The sequence below is a fragment of the Ctenopharyngodon idella genome, chromosome 18 (genome assembly GCF_019924925.1).
Source record: "Ctenopharyngodon idella isolate HZGC_01 chromosome 18, HZGC01, whole genome shotgun sequence".
Taxonomy (NCBI): Eukaryota; Metazoa; Chordata; class Actinopteri; order Cypriniformes; family Xenocyprididae; genus Ctenopharyngodon; species Ctenopharyngodon idella.
Window position 1 is genome coordinate 22,210,525 of NC_067237.1, and position 14,553 is coordinate 22,225,077.

Here is a 14,553-nt window from a genome sequence, read left to right on the forward strand (position 1 = left end):
CAAGGTTTATATATATATATATATATATATATATATATATATATATAAATATGATGGCGCCATATATATATATATATGTATATATATATGGGATGGCGCCACAAGCCACCGTTCACTTGCAGAATGCAAGCTTCTGGAGGGCACATAGGTCAGTGAGTTTAGGAATAGTGGTGCAGAGCCACTGGTTGTTCTGTAGGTAAACATCAGAGCCTTGAATTTGATGTGAGCGGCTATCGGCAGCCAGTGCAAATTGAAGAGAGGTGTGACGTCCTCTATTCGGTTCGTTAAAGACCACTCTTGTTGCCGCATTCTGGTTCAGTTTGACAGTACATGCTAGAAGGCCTGCCAAGAGACTATTACAATAGTCCAGCCTGGATAGAACAAGAGCTTGGACAATGAGTTGTGTAGCATGCTCCGATAGGAAAGGCCTGATCTTCCTGTAAAGCAAATCTGCAGGACCGGGCAGTTCTAACAATGTGGTCTGTGAAGTTTAGTGGTTGATGAGCCTAGCTGATGGAGAATTTGTGATGAAGTGTTGGGTTGGCTAGGACCACAAGCAGTTCTGTCTTGGCAAGGTCGAGTTGAAGATGATGGTCCTTCATCCAGCAAGAAATGTCTGTTAGGCAGGTCCTGGTTTAGGGGTGGTTAGGGGATAGAATATACGGTTTAACCCAAAGTGTGTGTGTGTGATAGACATGCTTCTTGAATCTTCAAGAACAATGTAAACATTGATTCCCTACCCCTATTTTTAAATGTTGTCATTATGATAAAATTGAATGTTTACCTAAAGTTATATTTACCAGGGCATCATTGCACTAACTTTATTCTTTATATCTTGCCTCAATTTGGACTTTCTGTCCTGTCATGACTTTCTCATCTTGAAATGACCATTGCTGACAGATGCTTTGACACACTGCGTCCAAATAAAGACATGTAGCAACCTCTGAGAGGCATTATTCATTTCATCGTGTCATTTTGAGTTGTTTGTGGTTCTTTTCTCTCGTCCCCTGAGTGGGCAGCATTCATAAAGTTATATAATTAAGTGCAGTGCGCTTTACATTTGTGTTCACATGCTCCACACAAACACTAATGTAATAACATTTGCACTATTTAGGCTAGGTGGGGAATGGGGATTAACCATCACTGTCCTTTTAATACCTTTTTTAACGTTTTAAACGAAAAGGTCTAGCTATTATTTCTCCCTTGAAATGTGTTACGTATTTCTTCTAGGGGGATCCAAACATGCCATTTATTGAGCCTACATTTTGAACGACATCTTTATGTTTGTCCATGACTCAAAGGCATCTCATAACGTTAAGTTCCATTCATATTTCTAATCTTTTTTACCACATTTTTATATACAATATCAACTGGCGACAGAGAGGTTAACCCAAGCAGTGCAAAAATAGGATCGCGTTCATGTCACTCCCTCAAAAGCTGTAGGTTCACACCTCTTTTCAGGTTTACATCTGGACTGAGCTGCACAACCTGCGCCCCGTCAAAATCTAGTCCTCACCGTACATCCACAGCCCTACACAACGCATTTACAGCTGGAAGATGAATTATTGGCTCTCTGCGATTCTTTTGCAGCAGTGTAATAGTTAAATCAGTGCCGAATGCGTTATTTGATGTGGTGTGTGGTGCCTAAGCTTGAACAGTCCTCTACAGTGAGAAGATGGCGTCGGACGGAGCGAAAGGGGAGCAGCCACCTCCGCTACAAACACTGGTAACCACTGGCCATGGAAGCGTCGAGGCGGTGAGATACATTTACGCATAAAATGACATCTGTCTACCGCAATGAACATTACCGCGAATGTTAATTATGACAGGGAATTAATGGTGTTAATAGAATAGGAATCGTCCAGTGCTGTGAATCAAAACTATCAGTGGATGTGTTACGGTGGTCCGTCTGTATGTGGAGGAGATTGAAATATATATTTTTTTTTACGGGATACTTTGTTATGATTTTGACATTTAGATCTTCTATTATTTGGGGCAGAGCACAAACAATATTGTTTAAAGTACGAGATTTTTTTCTTATTGTATCTTTAATGTGCAGCTGCGCGCGAGTTGATAATACCATGGTAAGCCTAGAAGATGGTTAACGTTACCTTACAATGTTTGGAATATTTAACAGTTGCATTTATGAAAGATGCTACCATGGTAATTGAAATCGAGGTATTATTATCAACTGCTTTTTAGTAGCCTAATTACACAATGTAATATTTAATATCATTAATAATATACATCGTATTCTTTACCTAATAAAATAAATAAATAATATATACACACACAAATTATTATACGTTTCATTATTTAATGATAATAATTTAATATGCTTTATATATGTATTATACTGATAATATACTGACATTTTCATTTATAAAGAATACATTGTGAATGCTACAGCAATTGAGTTTCACACATTCTGATGACAAGTTATCAACATATATAGATGAACCCCACTTACCACCCTTAAAAAAAATTTAAAAAGTCAATATTACCCCCAGGAGAGATGCTATAGAGCCCTCCAGTACAGTTGTCTCGGAGGTTCTTCTTGCTCTCAAATGTATTGATCTGCATGCAGTGTCTTACGGTAAAGGGTGGTCTTTAGTTTCAGTAGTAAGATCTGTCATCATCTTACCATCCATCTTTTTAAATTAATTTGCATGACAGAAAAAAAACACCACTTTAGAGTGCTATAGTCAGCCATATAGTTTATTGCGATGCACAGAGTAGCACAAAAATGTAGTGAAAAGAGAGATGTAATGAAGCGGAGGCGTTTTGGGGAGTGGGGTGGGGGGGTGTTCACTGGAGATGTTTCTAAATCGGTCTGAATTTTAGTGACTCAGCTGGCATAGTTCAGAGTACTCTGTCACCTAACCGATTTGAGCTGCTTTAACTGCTCGAGGCCCCTTTACATTTAGAGTTGGGTTGAACAGGTGCGCAGGCTTCAGCGCTGCCCATTGGCGTTAAGTCATAAATCTTGTGCATCTACCCAGACACCTTTCTCAAGGGCTACATACCCTTACAAAGGTATGCACGGCCCATGAATAGTTTATTTGTGGGGAGTTTTGTTTATCAAGATTACTTAAGTGGTCTGACCCTATTCCTAGCCAATTTTGCTAGAGAAAAGAATTGCCTTAATGGCTCTACATTGCATTCAAACAGGGATTGTGCAAGGCCTGGTCAAAAGCATCTCCTACTGACCAGTATTGACTTTTTTTCTTCAAACTCAGCACACTCAGTATTGCTTTATCTGTGGATTCCCACGATTGACTGGGGTTGCAAGTCTCATTAATTTCTCATTAATTTCTTCAAGAACAAACAATGGAAAACAAAGATCATTGTGACTAACTTCTTTAGTTTAAGGTGCAAGAATCCTTCGGTTTCAGAAGTGGATCTAAAGTCTATACTAAGATCAGCGTTGCAGTTAGGATCACACCTGAAAGGCTGGACACAGTTTGATTAACCATTCACTACTGTTATTTTTCATTACACAGAGATCAGTCACATGTGCTTAGTTAGTCCTTCCCAAAGAGACTGACTCAGTAGAGTCCTTATGGAATGAAACATTAGAAATTGGTCTTTAACAAGGTAGACCTTTTATGAAGCGCATAATTTATGGAAAGGTCACTAGAGCTATACTGGTTCTAGTTACAGGCTCTAAAAATGTGAAAAATCGAATGCATTTATAGGTAGGTCTTGTTAAATGCAGTACTTGTTTTAAGGATAAAGATGCATCATTTGTCTTTTCCTATAGTTTTACTTGTAGAAATGCACCAGTGTATTGTAAACTGATATTTATCTGCCGATTATTGATCAAATTAAAATCATCAGCATATCAGACACAAGCATGAAAAAAATTAACTATATAATAATAAAACTCAACAGTTTAATCAATATCACACAAGTGTGCAGAACAACAAAACTCTTGTTTGTTTAAAAAAAAAACATGTAAATAATTCCACATGTTTTAGGGGCAAAATACATATTTTAATACATTTTTTTTTTAAGTAATTTATTTTATTGGTGTCAGCCAAAATGGTCCAGATCATTGCATCCCTAATTACTACCCAAGGGAGCTCAGACTAGACTAGTTTCCAAAGTAGTTGGTTAATATTTCATTAAAAAAAATGTAATACTGTGGGTAGGCAGTGAGATCAGTGCCCACTCAACACCTTCTCTGCCAAGGATCTAGTAGACCATCTGAGATATGCAGTGTCATTTTCCTGTAACAAGGCTCGTCTTCTTGCTCTGTCTTTCAGAAATGTGAGCTGAACATCGACAACCTGAGCAAACCAGAGCTCCTGACCCTTCTGAGCATCATGGAGGGAGAACTTGAGGCCAGAGACCTGGTCATTGAAGCTCTTAGGGTGAGTATGAAGTCTCTACACCTGTACATCCTATTTTTATACAGAATAACTGTATCAAATAACAGCATTCTCATTATACTGAAGGCTGTCACAGTGGGTACTGCATGTGCTCATGGCATGTAAGAGCAGTTAGGTACATGGGAATGCAGGGCCCATGCCATATCATTATCCAATCTTGTCTCTCAATATGCTTTCCTTTAAGTTGTAAAGACTAAAAGCCCATAAATATTAGAAAAAAAGTTGCTGACGACTTAAATGAAAAATCAGTAAACCCTATATTTATTGCATAGGCTTGCATATGTAGTCCATTTCCTCTGTCTTTTGAGATTATATGGATTTGATGGCCTTTAGTTGGTTTCTGCTCAACTGGATGTTTATATTTTGGGCTGTAGCCACCATAGATCAATATTGATTTTGCAATGACTGATTCTAAAATTAGGTTCCATTCAGCACTGAATATTTTGGTACACATATATATATCTTTTTTTTACTCATTTTAGCTGTGATCTCACCAATTCACTATCATTTAAAAGTTTGTGGGCAGTAAGTTTTTTAAAAATAAATTAATTAATATATTTATTCAGCAAGGATGCATTCAATTGATCAAAGAGACAATAAGGACATTTAAAATATATATTGTGTTACAAAATATTTCTAAAAGGATCCTGACATAAATGTATCACAGTTCCCACAAAAATATTAAGCAGCACAACTGTTTACAACTTTAATAATAATAAGAAATGTTTCTTACACACTAAATCAGCATATTAGAATGATTTCTGAAGGATCATGTGACACTGAAGACTGAAGTAATGATGCTGAAAATTTAGCTTTGCCATCACAGGAATAAATAAAATAGTAAAATAGTAAACAGTTACTTTAAATTGTAATAATATTTCACTATATTACTGCTTTCGCTGTATTTTTAATTAAATAAATGCAGTCTTGGTGAGCATAAGAGACTTCTCTCAAAAATCTTACTAACCCCAAACTCTTTAACAGTAGTGTACTTACAGAGGTGCTATATGTTTTTGACAATCCAGGCACACTTGGCAGAGAGGCTGAGTCAATGGGATTGTAAGATCATGGTCCAGAATTTGTCCCTATTTATCTTAGCATTAAGGTCAGACGTTCACAATGGGGTAAGAGGCCAAGTACATCTGATTAAGATTAAAAAAGGATATTCTTTCAAAATTGAGGTCAGGAGTGTCACTATAATTTCAGGTGTTCTAGTTCTGTGCGTCTGTACGAATTTCTAGGCCAGTGTATTGGCAGAATGATGGGCACATTTTCTGTCTCCAGTTTCCATCTCAATATCCCTTCCTGTCTCTGTTTTGCTTAGTTTATGCAGGTCTGTGATGTTCGCTTGTGTCATTCCCCCTCTTCCGCTTTACTCTGGGGTGGTTTCCATGCATTTTAGAGGCTGCTCTCTTTGTAATTCTGTTCCCTTGGCTGCAAATATTTCCCAGCTGGTTTTCCCCCTGCAGATATACTATCTCTTTCTCTCCCACCCTCATCCCTCGTTCTCTATCCACAGCAACCAGCTCAAGCACAATGGTCTTGTTTGTTTCCTTAGGGAGATGGTGATAGGGCCAACCACCATGCTGACTTTTAGACATATCAATTTAAAAAAGCCAAATAATGACATTTTGTTTGTTTTCTAGGCCATACTGTAAATACTGCAGTGTATACATGGAAGATGAAAGCAGCAATCTTATGCATTATTAAGAAGCTGTCAGCTGTTCAATTAATTAGCGAGCTGAAAAAGCTCTGTGCAATGTATCGTTTTTCATCAGAAACAATAGAGGGACATAAGCAGATTATCTGTGAAGTCACATGCCTACAAACCTTCGGACTTGCATTCATAGCCAGCCCATTATATCCAGTCACATCACTACACCTCAGTTTTTGGGCCAATGTCATCAAGCATTGCAGAGTTCATCCCAAGACAAATGGGTGGTCTTTGGTGAAGACAGATCAATTTGAAGCCGTGAATAAGTTAGACTTCTGGATATAGAATATTGATACTCGCAAGCCATTACATCTCAAGTGTGCTTATTTCCATTCATAAACCCAAAAGTGTTGAGTGGAGTAATGGACGAATCAGGTCTGTGCAAATACGTTAGTCATTATGATAGTCTTCATTTCTCAAAAACAGGCTAAAACTAGCATGAATGTCTATGCTGGTTTAGGTGTGTTAGCGCTGGTTTAGTCATAGCCATACTGTTCACATCCCTGTAGTTGGTGAAGCTGGTAGTGCTTATGAATCAACTTTTCATGATTTGAGCCTGCAACCATTGGGGTACTAATCAGAATGTTTAACACTAAGCCTCATTTGTCAGATGTTTAAATATTGTTGGATGATTAATAAGTTCTTCATTGTATGTCTCACAGTATGTCTCTGTTCCAAAACCTCTTGAGGTTGCTTTTGGTTAAAGGTGTAGTCACATTTACCATTGTTCTGCGAATTTTCACACCCAAAATCCAGTCATTTCAATAGAAATCCACACGATTGGGAACTTCACGTGAAGGCGAAAGATTTTCACACGGATTTCGCAACGGGATCAAGTTGGTCACTCAGATTTGCTGTGTTGATCAACAGAAAGCTACTTGGTTTTGAAGAAACATTGCAATACTATTGACATTAGACAGTGGAACTTTTTTTTGCCTTTGAATTTTGCCAATATTTTACTGATGTGAGCGTGTCTTAATGCCTTCTTCAAATAAAATCTCATCAGGGACTGATTTTGGAAGGCTCTACATAGGCAGCAATTGACCCTTCACCGGGGGTTTGATTGACAGGTGATCTAACCAATCATAACGCCGAATCCGCCATTTTGTCCGACAAAGCAGTCAGGAGAGTTAGTACATTAACGTTGGTGGACTTGAACTTGAAAAACTGTTTGTACTGACATCTTTCCACGGTTGAAACAACATTCCTTATGATGTTCATTCATGTGTATTTGATACTGTAAATAAATTTGTAGGAAGAGATGATCGGTTCACAAGCCGCTTGAACTGAGGCACTACAGCGATCAGTCACGACACATTAAAAGGTATTTATTGATTAAATTTCTTTAAAAATGACAAAATTTAAAATTTGAGACTTAGTTTCATATCAAAAGTAACCTGCTCTGTCTTGTCTGTTGATGCGTTGTCAGTGTCCTCTTTGCTCCGTGATGTATTTTTCACTGCGTGAGAACATGTGTGGTGTGAGAGTGGCATGGCTTGTCGGACGTAGCAACAGTAACTACAGTCTTTGCGAACGGTCAATTCCTTGTGTCATAAACAGTGTTCCTCATGTGAAATGCACATGATATTTGACTGATTCACAAACAAAATCAAGATAGTTTAGTGTTAGCATGTTGCTAAGGTGACTCCACAATACTCCAATCAGCATAAAATGCGTAGCACACTAATATTTGGTTAAATAGTCCATTTTAATTATATTAAACTTTTTATATTTATACTTTTTGGTAATGAATGAATTATAGGTATATTTTATTAAATTTATCTTGCTTCTTCCGCTATCTTGGATGGCTTTTTTCATTGAGCTTGTAGCAAAGCATTATGGGATTGCCTTCTCTGCAAAGGATACATGTGATGCTGCATTGGAATTTCAACAAAAGAAGTCTTATGGGACAGACTTCACATTGGTTGGACCCCTTAAAATGCTGCCTACGTAGGCAGCTCTTTAGGATTTGGAACAGAGCCTGTGTGTACCTTTAGGGCCAAGAAGTTTACAGATACTCTTCTTTTTCTTTTTAGCTTACTTTCTTTGTGTAACCAGGTTTTGTAAGCTTTGGCAAAAAGTTGACCTGGAATATTCGAAAAAATGGATTGGAGTTTTGTAGGCTATCTGTTTGCTTCAGCACTATTAATGTGATTGGCTGCTTTTCTGCCTGTCCTGCAATGATTAGATGGAGCCGTTTAGCTTCTGAACACATCCTCTAGCACTGCCACGTGAGCTAGTGTCAGGTCATCATCGCTAAACGAAACTAGATACAGGTTCAGAGATGGCCGTTCAGTGCTGCCCTATGCATGCATATGAGTGATTGTTTGTGACAGTGAACATGTTTAGCCTCTGATGTGAATGCATATTTACTGGAGCTGCTGCCCCAGTTCACTTCTAAGTGGCTATTACAGGGATCGTCGTACATTTTGATACATTCTTTTTGTGGTAGAAGGGTAAGAGATATTTCCCTGTGCGACACTGATAAAAATAGCACACAAACGCACTGTTGTCTGTGTACAGGGGCCAAAATTAACACTCGCCAATCCCCAAATCACCACTGCCCGGTAACTTTACAGGGAACTGCAGCAGTGAATGGCTTAAACTAAATTAAATGATATTTTGTATTTAAATGTTTTAAATCAGTTTTAAATATTATTTTAGAATATTTTAGCTTTTAATTAAATATTTATTTATTATATTTTTATATCACCAATAGCTGGTAATTTTGAACACTATCTTCTAGCAGTATGTAAAGGTCTGAATATAGTGTGAATATTTATTAATATTATATTTCTAAAATTGTATATAGTATTTTGTATGTTCTATATTTTTGTTTAATTATTTTTTTAGTTATAATTTTATATTTTTATGTCACAATAAGTTAGGCTGAATATTTATTATATTTAATTTTATATTATATTGTATTTTTTATTTTATTTTAATAATAATTTTATACTTTTATATCACCTCTATCACCTTTAATAACTTATATATTATATATAAGTTATTATATTATATTATATTATTAGCAGGTAATTTTGGACACTATCTGTAGCTCTAAATATTGGTATCTGAATGTAGCATGAAAATCAAAGAGAACAGCTTGGAGCTGTTTGTGTTAGTATTTTCTCTCTCTCTCTCTCTCTCTCTCTCTCTCTCTCTCTCTCTCTCTCTCCACCCCCCTTTCCATCACATTTTACATTCTATCTGTCAAATGCAAGAAGCAGAACCATAATTCCACATGCACGTGTCCGTAAGAGCAGCTTAGCTGATCCTCACGTTCCCATTCGGCTAGGCAGAGGACAGTCAGCCGAGTGTTTGTGTGTGTGGGTGGCTGGATGGATGGACAGAAGCCCATGTTATGAGAATACGAGAACACTATCCAAACAGTTGAAAATCAATTGAATTTATAGACCCCCATCTGAGGTATTTTCCAACACCCTCCGTTTATTTAGAAGTGCACTCTCAATCACTGGTAAACACGAAAGATAAAGAATCGTTGCAAAATACTGGAAATTCGAAATAAGCAGAATAAATCAAGCACCGCAAGCATCTGAGTCAGCCATTTTGTGTGCTTTTACCCTAATGGCTTTCCTTTTGCCTGAACATTTAAGCAGGATTTACCAGAAAAGAGCACTGAACCAGTATCCTTCAAGCTTTTTAGTGCAGTTGTGTGCAGAAGTGAAAAAAGGGGGTGACCACCATTTCATAAAGTCAACTGAGTCATCAAATGTAGTAGGTGGGAATCAATAGAGAGGTCTGGGTGTCCAACAGGCAAGAATAAAGAAAGTTCAGGAAAACGAATCATTTGAGGATTTGGAAAATGTCAGAATTGATTTTGAATTTGGTTTAGCCGAGGCTAAAGGAGGCCAGCACATACTTTGCTGTGTCGTTTTGAACATGATGTTGTTAAATGTGATGGCACGGTGGCAGGGAGCATCCCATTTGGGTGATTAGCTGTTTGAGTGAGCGCTCAGGTCATGGGCACCATGTTAACTCGCTGTTATTTCTGGCTGGAGGCCAGATGAAGACCAGGCCTGTTGATGTGACAGCCGCCGCTCCACCGCACTCTCTTTGAGAGAGATTAGGGTTATGATGTGGAAATGTTGTCTTAACCCTCACAGCCTAACAGCACACAGATGCTCCAATATCATTTTTTATCTATTATTAATCTATCACATTGTTTCCTAATGGACTGGAATTGTCCTGATGCTCCATAATGCGCCTGATTTACTAGATTAGGGTATTTTTGAACCGTGTAATGTTGCAAAAGTTTATATTAAATCGTTTATCAGATGGTACAGAAATGCCCTCAGTCTGGAGGGAAAATTAATACATAATTGTGATGGCAGATAAACAGATTTACTTACAGTAGAGAAATCATTTTTAATTTGACACAAATGAAAACTATGAGACTTGAGAATACAGTCTGTTGAATATGTCATTTTGTTTTGTACCAAAAAAATGATCCTGCTATGTCTAGTTTTGACAGCTGACAGTACCACATACCGAACAAATTGAGTGCCGTCTCGCAGTCTTGTTTTTGTTTGCAGAAAATTAAACAATCTATAGTTAAACTACTATTTAAAAGTTTGGGGCAAGTAATTTTTTAAAAGAAATTAATACTTTTATTCAGCAAGGGTGCATTAAATTAATCAAACGTGGCAGCTAAGGCTTATACATTGTAACAAAGAATGTTATATTTCAAATAAATGCTGTTCTTCAGCTTTGTTACCAGGAGCAAATTACATTTTAAAATATATTACAATAGAAAACAGTTCCTTTAAATTGTAATTACATTTGACAATATTACAGTTTTACTCTATTTTTAATCAAATAAACCCTTGGTGAGCATAAAACTCTCAGAAACATTTTAAAAATTCCTATTGACCCCAAACTTTGGTATGTGTGCATAGCAGATTAGTTTTATGTTTTGTAAAGTGAATGACTTAAAAGGTTAGTTCACCCAAAAATGAACATTCTGTCATCATTCACTCACTGTCAAGTTGTTCCAAACCTGTATGAATTTTCAAGATATTTTGAAGAATATGGGTAACCAAACAGTTGATGGGCCCCATTGACTTTCTATAGTATGGATAAAAAAATACTATGAAAGTCATTGGGGACCAGAAACTGTTTGGCTACCAACATTCTTCAAAATATCTTCTTTTGTGGTCGGCAGAAGAAAGGAATTCATACAGGTTTGGAGGTTTTGGAGCCCAGTTTAAATAGGTAATCAGAGGTTATAATATCTCTTCATGGTCATTACAATCTCTTTGTTATTCTATATTGGAGTCATGATCGGTTAGAGACATTGTGACAGACTTCAGGGGTATCCAGCACAAGCAGGTCTTTGTCGATGTGTAGCCCTTCTGGGGCTGTTTTGTCCTTCCCACTGTCTGAGGAGATATGACGCTGTTCTGAAATTAGGCTGAGACAAGATCCTGCTAGCATACAAATTGCTGTCCATAGTCCTTGGAGAGCAGAAAGGTAAGTGTCCTTGCTTACCCTTAAAACTGGCTGCCTTCTTTGGCCATCGTGTTGTATCTTGCGCTATCGTCTATAAGGGCCCCTAATCATCCTATCTGAGATTTAAACCTACAACCTTTGGGTTACCAGCCCAGATTCTTTAACCACTCAGCCTCACCACCTTTGTTTTTCCTTCCTCAAAACTGTACAGCCAAACCGAAATGAGCCAGGAGCTGAATACTCGTTGTATTATAATAAAATGTCAGTGTGGATGAGGCCAGGCTGTTTCTCACTGAGAGCTGAATGGCAGTTTAGTCACTTCATGTGCCAGTTACTGGTCTGCTGCCAGTAACATCAAACTCTCTGCTGTTGTCAGAGCCGTGGTTTTATGACAACTTAGTTATATTCTTATGAAGATGGCCTAATATGAAGTAAAAACATGATTTCTAATTGTGACCTCTTATACTTATCCCATGAAATTGCATGCAGAATGCGGTTTTGTTTTCTTCTGTTGACTTATTTGCTTTTGAAACAGGAAGTTTGAGTGGGACATGTCAAAAGGATCGTCCCTTTTTAAAAAAAAGCCAGTAATAAGCTGTACTTACACTACCAGTCAAAAGTTTGGAAACATTACTATTTTTAATGTTTTCGAACGAAGTCTCTTATGCTCATTAAGGCTGCATTTATTTCATAATAAATACAGAAAAAACAATAATATTGTGAAATATTATTACAATTTAAAATTATGGTTTTCTATTTTAATATACTTTAAAATATAATTTATTTCTGTGATGCAAAGCTGAATTTTCAGCATCATTACTCCAGTCTTCAGTGTCACATGATCCTTCAGAAATCATTCTATTATGCTGATTTGATACTCAGTTATTATCAATGTTGAGAACAGTTGTGTTGCTTAATATTTTTTTGGAACCTGTGATACTTTTTTCAGGATTCATTGATGAATAAAAGGTTAAAAAGAACAGCATTTATTCAAAATATAAATCTTTTCTAACAATATAAATCTTTACTATCACTTTTTTTTTTATCAATTTAAGACATCCGTGCTGAATATAAGTATTAATTTCTTTCAAAAAAAGAAAGAAAAAAAATTACTGACCCCAAACTTTTGAACGGTAGTGTATATTGTTACAAAAGATTTCTATTTTTAATAAATGCTGATATTTTTTAACTTTTTATTCATCAAAGAATCCTGAAAATGTATCACAGGTTATAAAATAATACTAAGCAGCACAACTGTTTCCAACATTGATAATAAATCAGTATATTACAATGATTTCTGAAGGATCATGTGACACTGAAGACTGGAGTAATGATGCTGACAATTCAGCTTTGCATCACAGAAATAAATTATATTTAAAAGTATATTAAAATAGAAAACCATAATTTTAAATTGTAAAAATATTTCACAATATTATTGTTTTTTCTGTATTTATTATGAAATAAATGCAGCCTTAATGAGCATAAGAGACTGGAAACTTTTGACTGGTAGTGTATGTCAGCCATGATTTGCAACCTGCTAGGCCCTGTCCCAAATGGCACACTTCATGTGTACTTTCGGTCTTGTGGACTTACAATGGCCGCTGCGTGTGCGTGTCCGTTAAGTCTACAAGACCGTAGTGTGTCCCATTCGTCACTTAAGCTTAAAGAAGGGTGCTCGTGAGCGCCCCCTTTGCGGCTGCTACGCGCCCTCGATGCGCACTTCTGCTGAGCCCGCAAGACTGCGAGCTACGCAGAGGACTTTACCCGGCAGTCAAAGCGGCATTACGTCGTGAAAGTGAGGACTCAGAGGAAGACCGTGAGGGTTTAGGGTGCCATTTGGGACAGGGCCCTAGTCAATTGCCGGTGCATGGTATTAGTGGAAGGGACATTTTCATTCTTGGGAGTATTTGATTGGTCAAAAATCTGTGTAGTGCAGGATGAGTCATCAGTCTTTGGTCAATTTACCCTTAACACTGTGTCTACTCCAGACGCGACCATCAAGTTAACAGAAGTTCAACTTTTTAAAAAAAACTCCATTCCACTTCATTGTGTTCTGTGTGAAAGACTGTAAATTTGTCCTACTACTGGAGTTAGGAGTAAACTAACATATATATGGCTTCAGAGCTAACAGACATGGACTAAACGCCACAGAACTCAAATTTTGATTTCATGGGGCTTTAAGAGATTTTCTCTTCATTCTTGAATTTCTAAACTGTTTGTGTCAGAGAATTTACTATCAAGCCAAAATGTGGCACAGACTCGCACTTCCTCTCAGACTACACTAAGTACATCCTTAAAATAAATATGTTTGTACTACTAAACTACCCTGAAGGGTAAGAAGACATATATAATGTAGGATGTAACTCCTCAGGCACATGGATATTGCTTAAAAGCAATGAATATCTTTTTTCCCTAAATATTTCATCAAGTCAGTTATTAATTTCCTGTACTGGTGCAAGAATCTGTCCTAGTATAGAAACAAGTCATATTTGCAAGTATACTGTATGGTGCAATCCTTTATTCATTGGCTGTTTGAAATAAGCTGACATATTTATGAAAAATTAGTCATCCATTTTGAGCTTGTTTTAGCTGCTTGAGGAAAACAAATAGTGTCACTCAAAATGGAGCTGCCTACATGCCTGTAATGAAGTGCAGTACAGATAGAAGACGTTCTTTATGTGACGCATACATGGTCTGACTCTTGAGAATTCTTGCTTCTTATCAACTGAAAATAGCATAGATATGGTCATGTTTTTATGTGTGGTTACATACTGAATGATTATATGAAAACTTTATTACAAACAAGAATGCATTTTTCTTTTTTGCTTGAGGAAACTTGCATTTTACATTAAAGTTGCTTCTAAATGTCTGTCTTTGAATCTGTAAGGTTGTGTGCAGGCTATGGGTTTTAAATGTTTATTGGCTTTTCTTAGATTGGTCTAAGGAGCAATACACAGAAATGTAGTTCATTCG

General features: G+C 36.9%; 1 protein-coding gene across 2 annotated transcripts in view; it reads left to right on the plus strand.

Annotated features, from left to right (window-relative positions):
* Positions 1-1,436: 1,436 nt before the first annotated feature.
* Positions 1,437-14,553, plus strand: part of cttnbp2 (cortactin binding protein 2) — a 50,925-nt gene continuing 37,808 nt past the window's right edge. For both annotated transcript variants that reach the window (XR_007926183.1, XM_051870254.1), the window contains exons 1-2: positions 1,437-1,756; positions 4,269-4,376. Coding sequence is in view for 1 of the 2 variants with exons in the window: in XM_051870254.1 (XP_051726214.1) it covers positions 1,676-1,756; positions 4,269-4,376 (189 nt within the window). In the remaining variant the exon portion in view is untranslated. The remainder of the gene's footprint in view (positions 1,757-4,268; positions 4,377-14,553) is intronic.